The sequence below is a fragment of the Bos taurus genome, chromosome 2, assembly GCF_002263795.3.
Source record: "Bos taurus isolate L1 Dominette 01449 registration number 42190680 breed Hereford chromosome 2, ARS-UCD2.0, whole genome shotgun sequence".
Taxonomy (NCBI): Eukaryota; Metazoa; Chordata; class Mammalia; order Artiodactyla; family Bovidae; genus Bos; species Bos taurus.
In genome coordinates, this window is record NC_037329.1 from 1,042,610 (window position 1) to 1,066,266 (window position 23,657).

Here is a 23,657-nt window from a genome sequence, read left to right on the forward strand (position 1 = left end):
TAAGAAACTGCCAAAGTGTTTTATAAGGAGGTTGTGCCATTTTACAATCCTACTAGCAGTATATGAAAACGCATTCAACTTTTAAAAGTTTAAAAATATCTCATCATCAATGCTTGAACACTTCTGGTATGTAAGATGTGCATCATCAGGTGCTGAAGAAGTTATCTGGGCATTTAAGGTGCTTGTATCACATTAGCAGGGAATATTACATATACTTATAAAAATAATACACCCTGCAGACAATAAGTGTCAGGTGCGTGGTGACTTCAGATAATGAATTTGAGATTAGTCTGTGAGCTACAGTGATGAGAGAGAGATGACTAGATTAGGCAGGATTTAGTTGGTATGATTACAATACTGGCAGAAAAGAGGCGTGAGCAAATTTGTTAGGTCGACATAGTTTCAAAGTGTTTTTGCTCATATGAACTAGCCACTGCTTCCATTACAGCCACCTACCTCTTAGAGGTACCTGTTGGAATTTACGTTATTGCTACATACTTATTCATGTCAAAAAGAGTGGCTTAATAGAAGATTCCTTTATTCTTTCTCATGTATCTACGGGTCAACAGGACAGTTTTGTGTACCTCAACCAACGTGGCCCTATGTCTATTCTCTGGGTCAGTTAGGTGGCTTTGCAAGGTGCTCTGCTCCACCTGGTCTCCTCCAGCCAACTAATCCACACTTCTTATCATGATTTAGGCTGGCAACCACCACATTTTCTTGGCTAAGGCAGAGTTGGGATGGAGTAGAACTGCAAAGCCACTCTGCAAAATGTGTGGGCACATGGATGGGTACAGAATTATAGCCATTTTTAACACTCTACTGCATCATTAGAGACCAGCTGGTCAACTATCTTTCAATAGTCAATGTAATTGCTTATTTGACCATGTCCTCTAGATACAACAGGTGAGACCAAAAAAGTAAACAAATTGGCTCAGTTCCTCTGAGCCAATTCTAAAAAGGACAGTTGTCTGGTTGCCAAGTTTAGGGAAGATTAAAAGCTTTTAAATTAGAAGCTGCATAGTTACCAAAACCTGAGTAGTCAGGGACTGTGCAGTCTAAATAATAGTCCAATGAGACTACAGTCCTAAACAAGCAAATTACATTTGGCATTTTCTGGCTAAATAAGCACAGACTTCATTTTAGAAAGATTCCTACCCAAAATTATTTAAATTTGGTATAATAGTGTTCCCGTATCTAGTCAAAAACCGGAAAAATATCCCCAGAGGAATTGCACCTGTAACCAAGGTATTATTGTTTTATTAGCAGGTCTCACTCCAGATCCAGCTAGTTGCTCTTCTGGTTTCTAATAAATAAATGAGCCCTCTTCGTCCTTTTTCGACGAAACCATGATCATGGGTCCCAGGAACTTCCTACGTTCCAGAAGAAGCCAAGGCAGGGCAGCTTAACAGTGGGTTTCCCGTGCATCTCATGAAAAATAAATCTCCCAAGTGTAGGGAGGTCGGCTTTTTAGCAAACAATGAACCCTCCCAAAGAACGTAACGAATAGTTTCGGATTCGGTTAGTTACCATCTGGGAAGAGGAGGCCTTACCCGGAGAAGGCCAAACTCCGCCCCGTCCCCAGCACTTGGTTTCACCCCTTGGCCTCCTCCTACTCGCCCGGGCCTCAGGGTCTCACTCTAGTCCCGCTCTTGCCCTCTCGGAGCACCTTTCCCTAGGATAGCTTAGACACATAGCTTCATGTGCTAACCGCGCGTGGGAATTCACCATACATGGTACTTCTTGACGTTGATTTGATTTGATTTTGATCACTTGGTCAGCCAACAATCCAGACCACTTTCCTCTGTCCCGCCCCTTCTCCGGAAGGCGCGCCGGGGGCGGGGCGTTTGCCGCGCCTCACTGCGCGTGCGCGCGCTGCCTCTTGCGTCACTCGGCCGCGCCCAGGCTCTCTTTAGCTGTCTCTTTAGGTCCTGGTGGTGGCGGTGGCGGCGGCGGTGGCGGCGGCGGTGGTGGGGGCTGGAGGTCGTCTGGGACAAGATCCCCCGGGCGCTCCCCCATGGAGGAAGCGGTGCGCACGGCTGCAGCCCTGGATGCTCACACCTCCCACTGGACGGAGACGAAGGCGGTGGCAGCGCGAGCTCAGGAGTGGGTAGCCGGAGCGGCCTGTGTGGGGGTGTGAGCAGAGGTGACCCGGGCCGGATAGCGGAGGGGAAGCTGCGCGGCGGGCGTGCCAACTTCGGTGAGGTCTCCACTTTTCTTCATTTCAGGCAAGCGCGAAGGGGCTAACTGTGGGCAGGCCTGCCCCTTTTGGGTCGGGGAGGACTCCTCAGGGACGCCTCTTTTCTCTGGAGACACTGAGCCACGCGTGTTCTGAGATGGAAGTAATTTCCCCCGTAATCGAGTTTCCAACATGATTTGGATTGCCAATAAATCCCATGGAAACCTGGCCTGGCATTTTCGGGCCGCCTGTTCATTAAAATAGTTTCACTTTGTTATGAGTTCTAAAAGATTGTTTCAGCTACCACGGAGATATTGACAGTGGAACAAGCCTTAGATGTCGCTGTAACGTTTTGAGCATGGCCATTTCCTAACTTTTATAAAGTCAGTGAACCCTCTCTCCCTCACCATACAACTGAACAAAATTCATTATACCTTTGATTTTGTGTTTGTCTCTTGAATCTCTTTTCTAGATTTTTCAATTCATTTACTACACGCTATGTTTTAGTTTTGTTTCTAGAAATTCCCTATGTACCATGAACCCAGTTAGTACATTTTTTTGTACTAACAATAAATATGAGAGAATAGAGATCTTTGTTTCATACCCGTAAGCTGTCTGTTGAAGCAGTATGTTATGCTCAGTTGAGTAGGTTTTATGTTAGTTGGTAAGTAAAATGAGTATGGAGGCTAGTAGCTAAATTTAAAAAAGTATTCAGTAACTATTCATTCCTTTTGCTACTTCTGTATTTTCTTCTTTCCAGGCTGGAGCCACTCTGCCAGGGCTTAAAACTTTAAATGAGAATAAAGGGTTTTATTTACGAGGAAATGAGAATGAATAAGTCATCTCTAACCTCTTCCAGCCTTTTATTCATAAGAGACCATATTAAACTTACATGTAAGTTAAAATTTTAATTTATAATTACTGTTGCTAAATAGGATTGGAAAGTTAGGTTCCATAGTATTTATAGTTACTACGTTTAAAAATAATTAGCCCAAGGAGAGGCTGGAAAAAATTAAAGCAATGGAAACCAAGCAGAAGTAAATAATGAGAACTCTTAGATGTGGGTAGTCTGTATAGAAGTTGAGTCCAGTGGACAGTTAGGTTTCATTTCAGGCTGTGCAACTTTTATGTGATCCTCTATTTGATATTTAACCTCTGGGAGGTTTGGTTTCTTTAACTAAAAGGTGGGGGGTAATGATAGCTTTTTCTCATTATTGTGTGGATTAGAGTTAATGTGTATCCAAAAAAAAAAAAAGAATGTGTATCAATCACACCAGAGTGGTAGTTATTACTATTAGGGAGACATAATAATAAGAAACAATTATACTCTTGAGGATATTTCTAGTGTATAAAAACACCTTGCTGAGGTATCCCACCTACCCTCCTTCAGTTTTTGTTGTTTAGTCACTAAACAGCGTTGGACTCTTTTACTACTGCGTGAACTGTAGCCCGCCAAGCAGTGGGTTGCCATCTCCTTCTCTAGGGGATCTTTCTGAGCCAGGGGTCGAACCCACATCTCTTGCTAGACAGGCCAGTTCTTTACCACTGAGCCACCTGGGAAGCCCTCTGATTCAGTTAGTGTCAGTTATAGTAGCCTTTGTTTTCCTAAGAAACTACGTGCTTGCTCATGCCTTAGTGCCTTTGCACTTGCTTCTTTCTATGCTTTGTTCTTTTACTATTTCTTTCAAGCCTCTCAATGTTACATTGTCCAATAGGCCTCCTAACCAACTTAGTTAAAATAGAAGCCCCTGAACCCAATTACTTTATATTACCCAATATCTTTAAGATTACTCAATATTTTTAACATGCTTTACTTTTCACTGTATCATTCACCACTTTCCAAATTAACGTTATTTGCCAACAGAAGGTAAACTCTTAAGGGCAGGGTTTTGGTCTGCTGTATTCACTGTGTAGCCGTGTTTTTGAACATAGTATGTATTCATTTACTGTAAATCAGTTATTTGTTGACTGAGTAAATGAAATAAGCATACCATTGTCCATAGGGAGCCACAGTGAGGGGGGTATAAGTCATGTACATTAGTAATCATAATAGAGGCTGGAAAAGTGTCCGCAGAAAGATTCAGAATAAAGGTTAGCACATTCAGAAAAAAATTGGTTTATGGAATTCAAGCAGGGCTTCATTGTGGAGGTGCTTTTTTGAAGTAGGTCTTTAAAGATGAAAGGAGTAATGTAAAAAAGATACAGAGGAGTGAAAGGAATAAGTAAGAATGGCAGCAGTGTGTTCACCTAGGGTGGAGCCATAGTATATGAAATACAGTATTGGGAAGCAGAGATTTAAAATACAGGTTTGGAGCAAATGTGAAAGGTCTTAGATATTGGGTTACAAAATTTGGAATTCTTTTTGTAAATAGTGGGTAGCCAGCCACTGGCTGGCTTCTCTCAGAGAGAGAATCCATCTGGCACCCTTGGCCGTTGTAAGGCAATTTGGGTGATGAAGGATGGTGAAGCCACAGTTCGAACACGAGAAGCAGGTTGGGCATGAAGACTGACCTACACTGAGAACCTGGTTTGAGTTGCCCCTTGATTGTGTTCCAGCCTGGGGACTAAAAGGAAACTAATGGAAAACGCAAAAGGCTGAGGATGAGGAGACTCATTTTCTAATCCCAGGTCTGCTACTCACCAGCTGCATGAGAAGTTACTTAACATTATCACATGTAAGCTCTTGTGAAAATAAAATGTCAAAAGTGCTGTGACAAGTTTAAAACTGTTAAATAAATAGGTGTGATTTTTAAAGTTAGCTAACTTTGAAATTGATGATGTCATTTTGCAAAGTAAATATTTTTCTTTTTTTCATGGTTTTTTTTGGCGGGGGGTGGGGTGGGTTGTGCTGCAGCTTGTAAGATCTTTCCCTGTGCAGGGATTGAACCTGGGACCAGGGCGTGAAAGCACTGTGTCCTAATCTCTAGACTGCCAGGGAATTCCCAAAACAAATCTTACTTCAGGCTTTTCATATAGGTGTTAGAATACCGGTCCATGTTTTCCTCTTCCTTAAATTGTATGTTCTCTGTGCTTCAGAAGGAAGTGGACCAGTTTCATAATTTTTTTTCTTTGAGCTGTATTAATTTCACTTTTGACATAATTTCATTTGATGAAAGTTAACAGTGTAAGTGTTCATAGATATTAATGAAATCAATTATGAAAATCAAGTGCCTGTTAGAACAAGCTGAAAATTCTAAAAGTTATTAAAATTTGGAAGTGTGTTTAAAATTTGAATAGTTTATTTTCAGAATTCTTACTTAGCTGTGGAATCCTTGAGGACAGGAACTTTTGGTCATCTTTATAACGCCAGTGCCTGGGACGTGTGCTGCTTAGTGTATGTTTATTGAACAGATTACCACAAAAGTTAAACTGTAACAGTCAGGGGTAGCGGACTGGGACCTTTCACCTGAGTCCCTCTGAGAGGTAAGATGGGCAGGTTACCACCTGGGACTCGTCATTTCTGGCTTGGGAACCTAGTTGAAGTGAAACTTAGCAAGTTTCCTTGTTTAACTGTTTTTAAATCTGGCTCTGCCTGAAGCAGATCCTTGAGAAATAAAAAATAATCTCTGTTTCAGGCTCTCCTGGCTGTGATTGACCTTTAGTTACACAGAGTGGGAACAGAACATTACCAGGTCTGAGAATAGTGAAGCAAATATTCCTTTCAGGACATTCATGCTGATGTCCATTTTCTTTCCTTCCTTTTCTTTTTAATTGAACAAAAAATAATATTTTTATATAAACTATTGGATACCTAAATACAACATGGTTTTTAAAATGAAAGCAGTTATATATAGTTGTATTCATAAATTCAGTAGTCAAAAACTATACAACATAAACAACAAATCCAAATGAAGATAGTCTTCTGAATTTCATGCTTCATTGAGCATCAAAACCCACCCATCTTTTAGTCCTATTCTTCATTATTCTGTATCCACCTTCTTTGCATCGGATTAGACCCCTTAATTTTGTTTCATTTTCTGTGTAACATTCTCCACAGATCTATATCATTGGCTGCTGCTTTGGGAGTTGAACATCCTTCTGGGTGTTCATTGTTGTCCCCACGTAGCACGGAGGAACTTCTCTGCGCTTCAAAACAGATTCTGACTCATTGCTGTGTAAGTCACATGAGGTGATTCATTTACTTAGTTTAGTGGCTGAAGGCTGCTTTATAGCTTGATGGTATGCAACTTTTATGTTACTTGGCATCCTTCCCCACCCATGTACACACTGGTGTATTCAGTAAGTGAACAAACACATACAACAAATAACCTTAATTTTAGAAAAGCTTATGAATCAGATTTGCCAGTATAAGTGAGTGCCTTTTTCTGGGGAGACCACCACGAATAACTAGTCATTGTCTTTAAGAAACTTAGAATTTATCTTCAAAGATAGAATAGTAATTGGGAAATAAATTTTATGAACCTGTCTGTAAATAAAATAATTGCACAGGAGAGAAAATGCCTATGGGCTGTAGCTACGGGACAAGTCTTTATAGCACAACTTGAAGTGTGACCTGGCCTGAAGTGAAGAGCATCCTCTTACATAGTGGAAAGAAGGTTGTGAGGAGCTGTGGTATGTCCTGGTAGTGATGACTTGTATGAAGGGAGCCATGATTCTGTGTTTGGAAATGAATTTGGGATAAGGGGTACAGCTCTCCAAAGCCATGTGCATAATAAGATTGACCCAACTGATCAAAAACATCCTTCTTTGCTTTTGTATGCTTGAAGCTTTCCACAATAAGTCAGTAACAATAAAAAGAAAAGAGGGGAAAAGATTTTAAATAGCAACGTGCAACTTTATGTAAAATATAGAGAAAATTTATATATAGACACAGTAGAGTTAAGAACAGTGGACTTTCAGTGATCATAGGATAAAATAAGATTCCGACTTAATGTGTTGGTTTAGTCATCTCTTCTTCACCTCGTTGCTGGAGAAGATTTCCTCCCCATGACATTAGACACTGGGCACGTGAGAGCAGTTTCTTAGACAACAGTTCATTAGTCACTTTTACATGTCTAGGAGGAGTACACCACATACTACACAGGGCCACACACATGCTGCAGAGTGAAAAACCAGGACCTCTGTGAGGCAAGCAGGAGGTTGAGGGGCCCCTCAGTTCCTGCAGGAGGATGTGATTGGCTTGCTTTAATAATTCTGCAGTCTGTCAAGGCAGTGAAGCTCACTACTCAGGGATAAGCAGGAGGTGTGCCTGGTCTCCGTGATAAGGAGGGCTGTTTGACTTTGGGACCTATCCATGAAAGCAGAGTAGGGGAGGACCGAAACTTGTGGTTAAGTCACCCCAGTTTTACCAGGTGTCATGGCAGCATAATATATTGGATCTTAATTTTAGACCTTACATTACTTGTAATTTGCCATTTAGTGGAAAGTTAACTTTGCTGCTGCTGCTAAGTCACTTCAGTCGTGTCTGACTCTGTGCGACCCCATAGACGGCAGCCCACCAGGCTCCCCCGTCCCTGGGATTCTCCAGGCAAGAACACTGGAGTGGGTTGCCATTTCCTTCTCCAATGCATGAAAGTGAAAAGTGAAAGTGAAGTCGCTCAACTTTAAGCAGTAGTAAATATTAGTAAGTTGGTAGCTACACATTTGGTATTTGAAGGTCAGTTTTATAAAGTCTCAATTTGGATTTGTGAGGCTATCCTTATAATGGGATTGGAATTATAGATATGCTTGGCTTGTTTCTGAGTATGGTCCTTGCAGATAACAAGGTTTTGTTTTATTGATTCTAGGATATTCAGACTCTAAGTTGGCTTGTTTTAGTCAAACCTTCAAAAGGGAGATTTTCAAAGATTTAATTAGTTACTTCCTCAGTAGAACTTGAATGGTAATTAAGAACGTTGTTCCATGAACATAGTGGTTAAAGGAGGATGGTTCATTTCAGTTAGATGACTCTTGCTTATTAGAAGAATATATCTGCCAAGTAGGCTGAAGTGTTTAGCGGTGGCTGGGTTTCTTTACTCTCATTTTCCAGCCATTGTTACTGTCATCTTTGCATGTTCATTTGTATGTGGTACTATCACTTCCCAGCTTACTTTGACAACTTTTTATAGTTTTTCAGTTTATAGGCTATGTTTTACAGTGGTTACGTTTTAGAATGCTAAGCTGAATGACGCAGTGGTTTTCTTACTCATAAATAGCCAGCTTTATTTTTTAGGGCCAATCATATGATTCCATTCGTCAGTATTCACCCAGAATACATCTGACATAGTTTGAGATTGCTGGATACTTGGCACACAGGATAAGTAAAGGTGACTCTTGTGCAGGAGCCCGGAAGCTGGCCTTCTGCTGAGGGTAACTGAGTCATAAACATGGATAAACAAATTGTAGGGTATGGTGGGAACCTGTAAACACACTTTTTATTTTGTTATAATCTTTTTTTCTTTTGTTAATAGAGTAGTTTAATTATAGGTTTAGAACTTCTCTTTCATTTTCGTATATTTATTAATAAGAAGGAGAAATAAGGGAATTGATTCAAACTAAGCCACTAGATGTGAAAAACTATAGCCGAGGGTTTCATTCTTTTGTGTTTAAGAAAATTGTCAAACTTTATTGTGCAATTACAGTAAGTACTGTTTTTAAGGTATTTTTTTCATAACTGGAAGTTTAGTATTGAAAGTTTTTTTTTTTTTTTAACTGTATAATTGACCCACAATGCTATGTTCCAAGTGCAAAATATTAAAAAAAAAAAAATTGAACCACTTTTATGTTGGCTCATTTGCTTAAGGATGCAATTAGTTCACAATTTCAGCAGCCTGGGACCTTAGAAATTCATTTCAGGATTAATTATATTTTTATATGTTACAAAATGATCACCTTGATGAACCTAGTTACCCTCTATCACCATAAAAAGATATTACATTGGTATTGACTATGTTCCCCATATTGTATGTTTCATCTCAGTGAGTCATTTATTTGTACCTAAAAGTTTGTACCTCTTAATCTCCCTCACCTATTTCACTTACCTCCCAACCCCCTGTTATAATCTTTCCCTTGTCTGTCTCCCCACTGAAGTCTAAAAGCTATTACCATTTTATCCAAACAGCTGATCATACTGCTTAGTGCACAGAATGTATGTTCAATAAAACCTGTTTGCGTGGATGGATAAGGTAATTGAGGGGCAGGTAGATAGGAAATTAAGTTGCTTTTGTTAAAGGCCAGTGTCCTGTAACCTGAAGAATGGAAAAATCTGGCTGGTCGGTGAGGGTTAATGACTAAGGATCCTGACTGAATTGTAGATTAATTCTGGGATTCAGTTGTTAAATTGTGGGACTAAAAACATCTCAAGACATATCAGAAAGTTGGGCTGGCAGTTTGTTATAACCAGTAGTAAACCTTGCAGCCGAGTAAGTGCTTTTTCCTCTGCTTTTCTACCCAATTTAGTTCATTTGCCAATAGAGTTCTGAGTTTGGGCTGTTTGAAAAAAACTGTCGTCTTTGGTAAGCCATTGCATCCTTTCTGGTCTTATAGCTTGAGTCTTCTAGGTTCCATGACCCTCCTGTTTGCTAAAAGGGCCAAGAGTACCACACACATACCCTGACAAACATCTGTCTGCTAGACTTCATTCTCTACTATAACAAAATAATGTGACATCTGCCTTCTCCTTACACATTCCTGAATGGGCTACATAAGAAATAAATTACCATATACTTACATCTACATAGATTTCTAAGAAGAAAATGTATGCTTGAGAAAATTTTTTGTTTCTTTGTATAGCGTATTCAGAAAGACACATTTGTAAAACTGGTAAATGTTTTTGTAAACTAGATTTGTGTATTTTTATGCCTCATTTTCATTCTGAGGAGTTTTTTTTTCTTAGGAAAGTTTGTTAACTATGGACTGTGCAGCTAAGACAGGAAACATTTTTAAAATACGAAACCAGAGTTTATAAAATCAATTTAAATATGGTTTTACTTTTTATTTTTTCCCCAGTTTTATTGAATTGTAGTTGATATGTAACATTGTATTAGTTTAAGGTGTACCGCGTAAGGTATATATTATAAAATAATTACCACAGTAAGTTTAGTTAACGTTCATCGATGACCACACATAGCTAAATGGGTTTTTATTTTTTTTTTGTAGTGAGAATTAAGATCTACTGTCTAGCCACATTCACTAGCCTACGCAATACAGTATTGTTAACTATGTCACTTATTAATCTTATAACTGGAAGGTTGTACCTTTTGACCACCTTCACTCCCTTTCCCTACCCCTTAACCCCCACCTTTCAGAGTTTTCTGTTTCTATGAGTTCAGTGTTTTTTCTTTTTTGGCTGCACCGCACAGCATGTAGCATCTTAGTTTCCTGATCAGGGATTGAACCATTGCCCCCTGCAGTGGAAGCATGGAGTTTTAACCCCCGGACTGCCAGGGAAGTCCCAGTTTTTAAGTTTGGTTTTATATCACAATCCCATCTTTTTCCATAATTGGCGGATATATAATTAGATTAGTGCTAAATACAAATGGTGAATATATTTATGTTATTAATAGTAGTAATAAAAAGTATTATTTTATGAGAAAAGAAACAGTAAAATTTTGCAGTGATCATGCATCCTGTCATTCTGTGAAAATTTCATTTTGTTTTCCCTCTTTAGATTTGAAGACTGCATCATCCTGCCTCCAGCACCAACAGTTTCTGTGCTCTTGATCAATGTGATTCACAGTAGCTTTTTAAGTAACAAGCGAAATGAGCCAGGGGCATGGAAAGTATGACTTTTATATTGGTCTGGGATTGGCTATGAGCTCCAGTATTTTCATTGGAGGGAGTTTCATTTTGAAAAAAAAAGGCCTTCTACGACTTGCCAGAAAAGGCTCCACGAGAGCAGGTAAGTTATTTATGCCCTGTGTAACTTTGAAATGGCATCATTGTGTTCCTCTGTGGAACACATGATATTTGGGTCCAAATATCCATTGATATTTGGGTTCTTTGACTGTAGAAGACTATATCTTCATTCCTGGTGACTATATTCAAAACTTTGGACTTTGTAAGAATTGTAAATGTTTATAGAGAATCACTTTTGTAATAAGAAAAATAAAAAGTCAAAATAAGTTAACTACTCACTCTTGCAGTTATTATCAAAGTGGGAATAGGGACCAATACCCAGTTAGCATCCAGCCCTTTCTTTAAATTTTGATATGTCTGCAGAGAAGGAAATGAGCTTATATGGATAGAATCAGAATCTTATCAAAGGCTAGGCTCTTTTGTCTATGATAGTAAGTTTGTTTTTTCCTTAGACATTTTCCTTCCTGATCTCAAATTGGCAGGAAGGAGAGCTGGCTTCTTTGGGTTGAGGTGTACTCAGTTGAGTGAAATTCTGATTGGTGGTATAGGTTGATCCCCAGAAACTACTGACAAGCCATGAGCCCCTGGAAAATGCCTGATGTGATTGAATGCCCTCTAACTTTGGTGTATCATAACAGCTTCCAGCTTTATGTTGCATTCTGGCCATGTTCTGTCATTCAACCTCTGCTTCAGTTTTAGACCCAGTTGTGTTCTCATAGGAAAATCTGCTTTGGCAGTAAAAAAAAATTACCTCCTCCTTCTTTTCTGTGCCATTTCTATAGCCATACCTAATCAAGCTCTTAAAATAATGACCTCAATTGGATTTCGTGCAGAAAGGAGAAAGTATTGGCATATACTATTTGAACAAGTATATCCTCATTCCTAAGTCAGGTACTCACACTTTCCATGTGGATATGCTTATCAAAGGGTTCATTCACATTGACCTTTTCTTTTGAATAATGGGTTAAGTACTGATTGCTTCTGAATTTTGTTAGTTTGGTCTAGAGGAAAGCGAAGGATGGTCTAGAGGAAAAGGCAGGATGAATATCCTGGAAGCTCCAGACTGTGAGCAGTGCTCAAACTTTTTATGTTCTGGTCAATAAAGGACCCTTTTCTCCAGGGTTACTACCTCATAAGTGGGGCCAACCCACACCTAAATAGCTTCTCCACTATCTCATGCACTAGAAGTTGGGCTGTTTCTGATTGGTTCACTTTGTTTATTGAAGGTAAGTTCACAAAACAAAAGCATGAACTATGAACTGAAATAGAAGGATTGATTTAACTCCTTCATTCACATTCTTGTGATCCTCACATCCCCTGTTTTAAGATAATCATAAAAATATTATCTAAGAAATCCCCTTTGTAATTATGCTTCTGCTGCTGCTGCTAAGTCACTTCAGTCGTGTCTGACTCTGTGCAACCCCATAGACACAGTCCACCGGCTCCTCCATCCCTGGGATTCTCCAGGCAAGAACACTGGAGTGGGTTGCCATTTCCTTCTCCAATGCATGAAAGTGAAAAGTGAAAGTGAAGTCGTGTCCCACTCTTAGCGACCCCATGGACTGCAGCCTACCAGGCTTCTCCGTCCATGGGATTTGCCAGGCAAGCATACTGGAGTGGGGTGCCATTGCCTTCTCCGGTGTAATCATGATGAAACCTTTATTCAATATAGTAATAAGCAAATGATATTTTAAAATCTGTCATTACTAATTGTTGTCATAAATATATTGAAGTCTGATAATCTTCCAAAAAAGTGAAATATGTTTTCATTGACAGGTCAAGGTGGCCATGCGTATCTCAAAGAATGGTTATGGTGGGCCGGACTGCTATCAAGTATGTATAGAGGATGTTTCAAGAAAATACTATAGGTGTATATTGAAATATTTATGTATACTATTTTACATATTACCATATTTATATTACCAGCAAATTTTAAAACTTTAAATTCTGGGTTTTTTTGATGAACAGAACTCAAAATATGTAAAATTTAAGCCTGTATAAGTCACTTAACAGTTTAATAGTTTATTTAATTTGGATGAGAAAACTTTTGTCTATCTGATTAAAACATGCCTGACATATATATGTATTTTTAAAAGTTATGCTCAGTTTAAGGTGATCTTAAGTGAAAGATCATAGAAAGCATTCCTGTCCTTCCTTTGATTTTCATTCCAAATTAGAAAGGAGGTATGCATTTGCTAAGACTTCCGTGCATACTTTGATGATTACATTTTGTGTATTTATGTATTATTTTTTTGATAGGCAAGAAGTAGGTTTATTACTGTAGGATGCTTGTGAGGGGTGCAAGGGGGCAGGCGAGGGGGCTCTGATGATTGTCTTTTAAAAGGTACATAGAAAGAGGGATCCTTAAGACACTGAGCTTTCAAAATATTCCGGATTGAATCATGTAAAATTTTTTTCTAAGGGCAGTTGAAATAACAAAGAGACAATTTAACTCTTCATTCAGGAAGTACGTCTTGATCATTTTGTGTGTCAGGTGTTCTAGGTGCTTCTTATCCACAGGAGACTTGACTTTCCAGGTGGACAACAGTAAAGAAGATAAACTAAACTGTGTGTTAGTGACAAACGCTGACATTTGCCAGTAGTACGCAGAGAAGGGGTGTAGTGAAAGGAAGGATAGATAGTTTATGTTCTAGTCGAGGGGCCAGGGCAGGCCTCATTGGAAAGATAATATTTGAGTAAAAGATAAAGGAAGTGAGGGGTATTTGGGTGAAGAACCATATGGGTATTTGGGTGAAGAACATTTTAAGCAGGAGGAAATAATAAACATGAAGGCAGTGAGCAGGACCATGCCTGGCGGGTTAAAATGTGGTAGGCAGAACCCAAGATAGCCCGCAAAGCTTCTTGCTCCCTGGTAGTCACAACTTTGTATTATCTCCTCTCACACTGAATTAATGCGTTATGATCAAAGTATACAACAGAGTTGATGACTTGTGACTTAAGTCATCAGAGGCATTAAGGTTTTGCCTTAATTGATTGGATTGGTCATTCTGAAGCCAACTTCTGTGCTGGAGGACAGTCAGCCTGAGGAGAGGTCCCCAGGCTACACTCAAGTTACTGCCTTAACAGTCACATGAGTTACCTTGGATGTGAGTCCTCCAGGTTGTGGCAAGGCACAGGCTCCAGATAGTATCTCGACTGCAACGTTTTGAAAGACGCTGATTGAGAAGTACCTGCTGATCATCAGAAACTATGAGAAATCATTGTCTTGGCCAACAGAAAACACGGCTGACATTTGTTGTTTTAAGCTGCCAGTTTTGGGGGTGCTTGGTTGTACAGCACTGGATTACTAAAACCTCAGGAACCATTAAAGAGATAAGGATAGTAACGGAGTGGGAGTGCAGGGCAGTGGTTGAGGTTAAGTTTAGAGAAGTAATGAGGACCTAGATTACATGGGGCTTTGTACGTCACAGAAAAGACTTTGACTTTTATGTTTGATGGGGGATTATTGGAGGCTTGAACAAAGGGGTAACATGTACAGACTCAGGTTTTAATAGGAACTCTTGGGCTGCTGTGTGGAGGCATAGACTGTATAGGGGCAAAAGCAGAGAAACCAGTAAGAAGCTATTGAAATAATTTGGTAAGAGGTGATAATGGCATGGACCCAGAGTAATGGCAGTTAGTGTGGTGAGTAGTGGTAGAATTCTGGATGTTTTGAAGATGAAACTAATAATAAGATTCGCTGAAAACAAGTTGAAAGACTGGACAGGATATAAAAAAGCATCCTCTTAAAAGCATTAAAGAGCCAACATGATAGTTAAGAATTACCTAGCCAGGAAACGCATAAAGCTCAGGATGAGCTGGAGATACTTCTGCCCTAGAGGTAACTACAGACTCCATAGCAGGCCCCTTTTGAAAGAGAGAACTTGTGAAGGGTGATACCACTCGGGTGGTGGATATATAGCTGTCATTTATATTTTATTCTGTTTTTCTGAATATTTGAAGTATTACATTATTAATATTTAAACTCTTGAAAGTCTTTTAAAATGTGGTATATTTATTTTTTAACTTATTTTTAAATTTATTTTTAATTGAAAGATAATTGCTTTGCAGTATTGTGTTGGTGTCTACGAAACATCAACATGAATCAGCCTCAGGTATATTTAAATCCAGGTCTGTCAACTACTGTGCATGAAATGGCCCAGTTAAAGACAAAGATTATTCTATTGGAATTATAAAAACAAATTATAAACTTCATGCCTGTTGTCAGGTACACTGTAAAATATGAGGATATAAAATGGCTGAAAGAGAAGGATGGAAAAACATGCCTAAAGAAACTTGACATTTCTGTTATTGTTTTAGAAAAAATAAACTTCATACCAAAACAACACTGGAGAATAGAGGATTATTTCTTAAAAACAAAGGGTTCAACTCAGGAGGTTTTATCAGTCCTGACTGATAAAATATATATAAATAATATGGCCTTGAGGATTTCCCTGGTGGCACAGTGGATGAGAATCTGCCTGCCATTGCAGGGGACATGGGTTTGATCCCTGGTTTGGGAAGATCCCACATGCCTTGGAGCAGTTTAGCCCATATATCAGCACCTGCTAAGCCTTACCCCGTGCTCTGCAACAAGAGGCCACTACAAGGAGAAACCTGTGCACCGCCACAAAGAGTAGCCCCCGCGCACCGAAAACTGAAGAATGTTTGCACAGGCAAACAGCGAAGACCCAGTACAGCCATAAATAAATACATAAAACGAATAATGTGGCCTTGAAACTCAGAACAGCACGGAGAAATACACAAATCCAGGTTCATATAGTGAGATTTTAATATGACACTGAGCAGTTGATGGGACAGGCAGAGGAAAATTCTTAAGGTGATAGAAAATATGAACAGCAGATTTAACTTAACTCACTGAACTCAGCAACTTCAGGTCTCCGTTATTTTCAAGTGCATATGGAATATTGATGCAGATGAACTATTTGCTGGACCATAAAGCCAGTCTTGAAATTTTTCAAAGGATTTAATGAAGTTTTTCACAGATCATTATCATTATATTAGAAATCAGTAACAAAAATACAACATGAAAAATACATGTAGAAATTTAGAAATACGCTTTTATGTAACCCATGGTTCAAAGAAGTCAGAATGGAAATTAAAATATTTTAAAAGTATGTTTAATTTAAACAATACTTCAGTATGTTGATACAGAATACAAAATATCATAACTTAGGGAATAAAACTGAAGTAGAGTAAAATTTATAGTTTCAAATAAATATAATTGAAAAGAAAGATGAGGCATCTAGTTGAAAATAGAAAAAGAATTGTAGAATAAACCATAGAAGGAGTAAAGAGAAGAGCTAAAAGTATTTAAATAGAAAAAAGTATTAAAGCGAGATTTGGGTCAATGCTCAGAATAATGAACTTGACAAACCTTTTGTTGAAACTGATCAAGAAAAGGAAAAGATAGAATAGCTAGGTGATGTAATTAAGGTTTCATAGATATTAACAGGATATTATGAAAAACATCCAGTTGATAAAAAATAATAGATAAAATTTATGGAAAGGTAAAGTGTATCAATACTCATGAGGAAATAGAAAACTGGAATACTTCTCTAGCTTAACCCAGTTGAAGCTGTAGTTTTAAAACCTTTGCATGTACTAAGTCCTGAGCCCAGATGGTTTCATAGGTAAATTACACAGTCATTTAAAGAAGAAATAATTGTAGTCTTAAGAAGTTTCTTAATAGAAAAAGGGGTTCCCTCATTCTTCTTAAAAAGCTAGTATAATCCTAATACGAAAACCTGATCAGGACAGAATAAGAAGGGAAAAATAAAGTCTAGTCTCATTCACAAACCTAAATGTAAAAATCACAAACAAAATAATATGAGCAAGTTAGATTTATTCTGCAGATGCAAAATTGGCATAATCTTGGAAAACAAGTCACTGTAATTTACTGTGTTAAATTGAAGGAGAAAATTATATGATTATTTCAGTAAAATTCAGCTATTCATGACTAAAACCATTTCAAATTAGTAATTTAGGTGAATTAAAGATGATAAGATGATAAAGGATTTCTAAGCCAAAAAAATGCCAGAACTGACAATTGCTTGATGCTAAGTCTTTAGTCATGTTTGACTCTGCCACCTTGTGGACTGAAGCCCGCCAGGCTCCTCTGTCCTTGGGATTCTCCAGGCAAGAATACTGGAGTGGGTTGCCATGCCCTCCTCCAAGGAGTCTTCCCAACCCAGGGATCTCTTCCATCTCCTGCATTAGCAGGTGGGTTCTTTACCACTGGAGCCAACCTGGGAAGCCCATAGTAAACACCAAAATGGGGAAATAGCAAAGACTTTTTTTGAAGCTGAGAAAATATTCGTGTTCAAAATATATGAAGGATTACTTAAAATCAATAAGAGAAAACAAATACCCTAATAGACAAACTGGTAAAAAACCCAAACTACTTCACTAAAAGATTTAACTTGGCTAATAAACATATGAAAAAGGGGAATGCAAATTCAAAGCATAATAAAATAATCCTGTTTCCCATTAACAGATTAGCAAACGTTGGGAAGAGTGAGAAATAGGAAACTCTCATACACTACTAGGTGTATAACCATTTTGGAAAACCGTAGCCAAGAGTGATTTTATGTGATCACATGTCCCTCCCCTGCTAAAATTCCTCAGTGGCTTCAGCTCAGATGAAATCCATTGAGAGACTCACAAAGGTCCTGTTCTCCCTGGCCACTCCCCGCATGCTGGCTCTGTATGAGCCACTCTGGCTTCCTTGCTGCTCAGACATGCCAGATATGGTCTTGAATCAAAATTTTGTACTTGTTCTTCCTGCTTGGGATGTCTCCCCATTTCCCCCCCACACGTAGCTGCTGGTAAACCCCTCACTCCATATCTGACTGATCAAAACTTTCTGTCCAAGCACCCTTGCCTGGCAACATTATCTGCCTGGCACCAGCTCTTCATTCCTTTCCCTTGCTTTGTTTTCTGAGTAGCACACTTTACTTCATTTTTATGTTTTGTCTGTTTCCCTTCACTAAAATGTCTTATTTTATTTTTCCTCATCCTAGAACATCTGATGCATAGTAGCAACCCAAGAATATCTTCTGAATGTAAGAGTTGGGTTTTAAAAAAGAAAAGAGCTAGTAAAAAAGGCTTTTATATCTATTTAAGCTGATTTTTTGTTTGTCATAGGATATAAATACTAAATTTTTGATTTAAAAAACCCATACACAGGGGAATTGCCTGGCAGCCCAGTGATTCGGACTCAGTGCTGTCACTGCTGAGGACCCTGGTTCGATCCCTGGTTGGGGAACTAGGATCCCACAAGCCACGCAGCCCAACCAGAAAAAAAAAAAACCCACATAGAAATTAGATATTTTCCATTAAAATTATAGGTTTGTATTGTTTCTAATTGGTTTGAATTCTATTCTAATGTTGATAATTTACAGGAGAACCCTTATGAATAACAATTTAAATAGTGTGTTAAAAAATGTATGTAAAATGCAGCCTTTTCTGTTTTGACTAAATACCTGAGCATTTCCTTTTGTTGTCTTTCTCCAAGTGGGAGCTGGCGAGGTGGCCAACTTTGCTGCATATGCATTTGCACCAGCCACCCTAGTGACTCCCTTAGGAGCACTCAGTGTCCTAGTAAGGTGAGGACCCTTCTCTTCACGTGTAGAAACAGCAGTTAATGTTTCATCTCTAAGGCATTCAGTACCTGCTAATTACACATGCTCAGTTTAATTATATTTAAACAACCTTGAGACTTTTTTTATGCTGTGTAGTAGTTTGCTTTTGAAATGTTATTCTCTGTGCATAGGCCAGCTAACAAGTTGTGGGAGAAAATGCTTTTATGCTTTGTCTTGTTTGTGTTTAGAGTCAACACTAGTTCTACTTTAATTGCAGTATTTTAAAATTCCAAGTTGCATTAGTTACAGTATTTATCATTTGACACATGTATACTTTGGTAGGTGGTGACTGGTGATGAATAGATCTCTATAACTTCTCTAGAAAGTAATTGATTGGAGCAAGGTTGAAGACTGGCCTGGGACACTTTTTTGGAAGGAACAAGTCCAAGACTTGTCCTGTTTCTGTTGTTTTAATCATTAGCCGAAACAGCTAAGCCCATATTGAAGTCTGGATTTTGGCTAGTATTCCCAAAGATGGTTGATTGATAGGTATTTTTATCCTTTTTTTAACATTAATATTTACATAAATCTATATTGTATGCAAAATTATATAATTTTCAAGAAACTGTATAATGTATAAAGATACAAGATGCTATTTGTGTATTATGTGTAATAAATATGTATTATGGTAATGTCTTTTATTCTTAATTTTCTGTTATGCCATTATTTATAGGTTTATACTTTTTTTAAGATTTCAATAAAACTAGCTGTAAAATATTAAAACTTGATCATTAATAGGCAAGTTATGTGGAATTAAATGAAAATATATGATGGATTCATCACTCAGTAAGGATAAAGTTGAGCAAATAAGTCCAAATGGACCTAGATTCTTAAATTTGTATCATAGCTCTGTTTATTGTAAAATTTCATATTGATGTCCTACAGTAGAAAGATGGTAACTATTCTGGTTTAAGAGTATGATGAAGCAGGTGGTTCCCAGAAACTTTCATTTTATGATTGAATGTGCATTTTTTTTTTACCTTGGCTGAAAGCTAGAATCTTTATAAGCTCAGTGTTTTAGTTTGAGTTCAGTAATTTAAATTCTTAAGTTGTGTTGATATTTAAAAATGAGAAAAGTAGCTGATTAATAGTCCTCCATCTTTCCCTCCATTTTAGTGCCATTCTTTCTTCATACTTTCTAAATGAAAGACTTAATCTTCATGGAAAAATTGGATGTTTGCTAAGTATTCTGGGATCTACAGTTATGGTTATTCATGCTCCAAAAGAAGAGGAGATTGAGACCTTAAATGAAATGTCTCACAAGCTAGGAGATCCAGGTATGAAAAAATAAAAACTTTATTAGTCTTACTGTATTTTATTCTTTTTCAAAATAACTTTTTATTTCTCTCTGGCTATGCTGGGTCTTCATTGCTTTGTGTGGTCTTTCTCTAGCTACCTCAGGGTACTTCCTTTTACTTCAGATTTTGACTGCTTTGATTCCTCTCATTTCATTATTGTCTTTGAAGTTTCCCTCTGTCTACGTTGAACTAACAAAGACTTCTTCTGTTTGTTTTGGCCCCTCTCTAGTGACCCTTGACTGCCTTGAGAGTTGAGCTGGTCAGATTCCCAGCCAAGTTTCCTATCTGGCTTGCCAGCATCTAGGATTTGAGTGGGGAAGAGGAGATGGCTACCATCATAGACATATGCCTTCCTCCAGGGCCCCATTTTAGTGAGGCCCCCACGCACTCAGCTGGTCTGGCAAGGGGACGGGTCACTGAGATATTCAGAACTGGGCCGGGATCTGACGTGGTCTCAGTGCTCTTTGAAGAGACTTTAGCTAGGCCTCCTGTTTTTAGTCTCTTCTTCAACCCACTTCTAGAGGTAGTTTGTATCTTCAGAGCATTCTTTGTAGCACACCGAGTCACTTTCTAATTTTTGATCACTGCTGATGTGGGATTCAGCTTTCTTGAATCTGCTGTTATCAGTGACTATCTTCTGGTTTTTGGCTTTCATGTTTCTATCATCTCCTTACAAATTCTTATTTTTGTGTTTCCTTCTCTAAAAATCATATTACTAGAATTCAAGGAGTTAAAAGATTAAACAACTGCTCTGTTTCCTCATCTTAAAATTGCAAATGACAGTGTCTGTATTACAGGGTAGTTGTGAGAATTTAATGACTTAATTGATGCAAATTGCTAAGAAAAGTGTCTGATCTGTAGTGCCACACAGTCATTAGCTATTATCATGTTGGCTTCCAGTCTCCTATCTAACTTGGATCCCGACAGTTATTGTCAAGTTCTCTTATTGATTTTTTACGCCAGTGGTTGGTCCCTAAATATTTAAAAAATTTGCTCCTATTAGACAAATGTTCTTTAGCATCTACAGATCATTGAGCATTCAAGGTCATCTCATAATTTCTCTCCACTGGTTTCTGATTGTTCTGATTGTATTATACCTATTCTTGGAATGAGAGCACCCCAGTGGGTGGAAGTAGGGCAGTGTTCTTGGACGGATGGCTGTGAGTCAGCCTGATACTGTTTTCTTTGACATATATACATTTGACCCTTCAACAACACAGAGCTTAGGGATATCTGAGAACACCCACTTACAGTCCATCCTGTATGTCTGAGGTTCCACATCCACAGGTTCAGCCTTCAGATTGTATTGTACTGTATTTATTGGGGAAAAAAAATCCATGTATAATTGGATCCATGCAACTCAATCCCATGTTAATCAAGGGATATCTGTATAATTATGAGGCCCAAGATACTACTTTAAAAATGTTAGTAGTATAATAATTTGTGAATATAAAGCGTAATCTTCCAGTGTGTACATCTAACTAAATTATTATGACTGTGTTTTTGTTGGGGCAGCATAAGAAAGCTAATTTTTATTTTAGGACCACAGCTTTTCTCCTTCTTATCAAGTACTTAAACATTTAACTAAATATAATTTTTCTTTGCCTCCTCCAGGTTTTGTGGTCTTTGCAACACTTGTGGTCATTGTGTCCTTGATATTAATCTTTGTGGTGGGACCTCGCCATGGACAGACAAACATTCTTGTGTATATCACAATCTGCTCTGTAATTGGGGCAGTTTCAGTCTCCTGTGCTAAAGGCCTGGGCATTGCTATCAAAGAGCTGTTTGCTGGAAAACCTGTGCTACAACATCCCCTGACCTGGATCCTGCTGCTGAGCCTTATAGTCTGTGTGAGCACACAGATTAACTACCTAAACAGGGCCCTGGACATATTCAACACTTCTATCGTGACTCCAATATATTACGTGTTCTTCACAACATCAGTTATAACTTGTTCAGCTATTCTTTTTAAGGAATGGCAAGATATGCCTGTTGATGATGTCATTGGTACTCTGAGTGGCTTCTTTACAATCATTGTGGGAATATTCTTGTTGCATGCCTTTAAAGACGTCAGCTTTAGTCTCTCAAGTCTGCCTGTGTCTTTTCGGAAAGACGAAAAAGCAGTGAACGGCAGTCTTTCTAGTATGTATGAAGTTCTTAATAATAATGAAGAGAGCTTAACCTGTGGAATCGAACAACACACTGCTGAAAATATCTCCCGAAGAAATGGAAATCTGACAGCTTTTTAGAAGAAAGATGTAATTAATCTATAACTGTTATAAAAAAGTGAATCTGAGTATCAGAATGTGTCTGAAAAAGCATTGTTCTCAAATGATGTTCTCTAGAGACAATCCTTTTTTTTTTTTAAGGTTTCACTAATTTGGACCAAGAGATTACTTATGTTTAAATGACGACTCAATACATGGCCCATTTCTATTAACATTGTATTATTGTAGAGTTATTTTAAATTTTCCTTCACCAAAATCTAAATGCACTAATGACAGTTTTAGGTCTATAAAAAGGCTTTTTCCCCCCACTGGTGATGAAAGTCTGAAATGTACATTTTTCATGCTCATTCTTATCAATTCCTGATCATTTTAAGGCTTTTTGATTAAAACAAAAACAAAATTAATACATTATCCTGTAATTTATCTTACCTATAAAAATGACTCCTATTTAATGAATTATTTAAATTTTGAACTATTAAGAGACCCCTAAATTATTAAATGAAGGAAACTTACAAACAAAAAAAGGTAGGAAGTCACTGCACCGAAGTACTTCTCAGGCTGGGAGTTGCCACCATGAACATTTGATGGCCTTCCTAGATGACACTTTGTTAAATCAGCACATCCTTTGTCAGACTACAGCCTGGCTGGTTTTCTTCTTCAGTTACTCTAATCCTTTGATGGCTGGACCCTTGATTACCATTTTACATCAGCTCTTGTACTTTTCCATATATTTTTGTAATGAGTTACATTATCATTTAGCTCTTCTAACAACGCTGGAAAATAGAAGACTAGGGTAAATTCTTAAATTTAGCTCATGTTGAAATAAAACTGAAAGATCTCTTCTAAATCTGAATGTTTAGAACAAACAGGGTGTTTGTAAAATATAATTTCTTTGTAGCACTTATTTTTGCTTAAGAGTTTGGACCACTATTTTGGTTTTGTTAAAATGTCCATGAAAAAAATGTTTACAGAAAACATCAAACCTGTGCAAAAAATAACTGTAATGAACCTCTGTCCAGCTTCAAAACCTGTCATCAATTGGCCTCAAAAATACAACTCATCCCCACCTAGGTAGGAAGAGCTTGGGCCTGTTTCCATTTTGTTGCTCCTGCCCACAGTCACTAAGCTTGGGCTGCTGTCTAAGGAGCCATCCATGGGAGGTTCACTGTTCACTGGCCTTATCAGGGCAGAGTTGACACTTTCCAGGTCTCTGAAACACGTTCCATTTTCCCAATATTTTATTATTGATCTTCTAAGGAACCTCTGTAGACATTTTTTTCCTAACTGCCTCTCTCCATGTAATTTTAATACCACAGATATACTCTATATTTGCTTATGTACGAAACCGTAACTATATCTGTGCTTGTACACAACAGATGAAAACCAATTTTCACCCCTTTGGGTGTGATATTGCCCTCATTGAGAATGCATAGCTTTATAGTAATAAATTTGTAATTATTTAACATCTTACAGCACTTAAAATTCTTATTTA

At 38.1% G+C, this 23,657-nt stretch overlaps 1 protein-coding gene and 1 pseudogene across 19 annotated transcripts; one reads left to right on the plus strand and one right to left on the minus strand.

Moving 5' to 3' along the window:
• Window positions 1-1,914: 1,914 nt before the first annotated feature.
• On the plus strand, window positions 1,915-23,635 carry NIPA2 (NIPA magnesium transporter 2). Of its 19 annotated transcripts, XM_059892413.1 has the most exons (11): window positions 1,915-2,200; window positions 2,940-3,073; window positions 4,736-4,854; window positions 5,428-5,602; window positions 5,755-5,811; window positions 6,177-6,294; window positions 10,788-11,018; window positions 12,752-12,808; window positions 18,513-18,603; window positions 19,756-19,916; window positions 21,552-23,635. In XM_059892413.1, the coding sequence occupies exons 7-11, from the start codon at window positions 10,880-10,882 to the stop codon at window positions 22,184-22,186; spliced, it is 1,083 nt and encodes a 360-aa protein (XP_059748396.1). In that variant the 5' UTR covers window positions 1,915-2,200; window positions 2,940-3,073; window positions 4,736-4,854; window positions 5,428-5,602; window positions 5,755-5,811; window positions 6,177-6,294; window positions 10,788-10,879; the 3' UTR covers window positions 22,187-23,635.
• Window positions 5,931-6,229, minus strand: LOC107132230 (DNA-directed RNA polymerases I, II, and III subunit RPABC4-like; annotated as a pseudogene).
• Window positions 23,636-23,657: the final 22 nt, after the last annotated feature.

What these genes read in the sequence shown, in the direction of transcription:
- NIPA2 (XM_059892398.1), top strand. Translation starts at nt 10,880, where the DNA reads ATGAGCCAGGGGCATGGAAAGTATGACTTTTATATTGGTCTGGGATTG. An exon ending in GTGGGCCGGACTGCTATCAA is followed by an intron (nt 12,809 to 18,512) that starts GTATGTATAGAG and finishes TCTTTCTCCAAG; the next exon opens with TGGGAGCTGGCGAGGTGGCC. An exon ending in TCACAAGCTAGGAGATCCAG is followed by an intron (nt 19,917 to 21,551) that starts GTATGAAAAAAT and finishes TGCCTCCTCCAG; the next exon opens with GTTTTGTGGTCTTTGCAACA.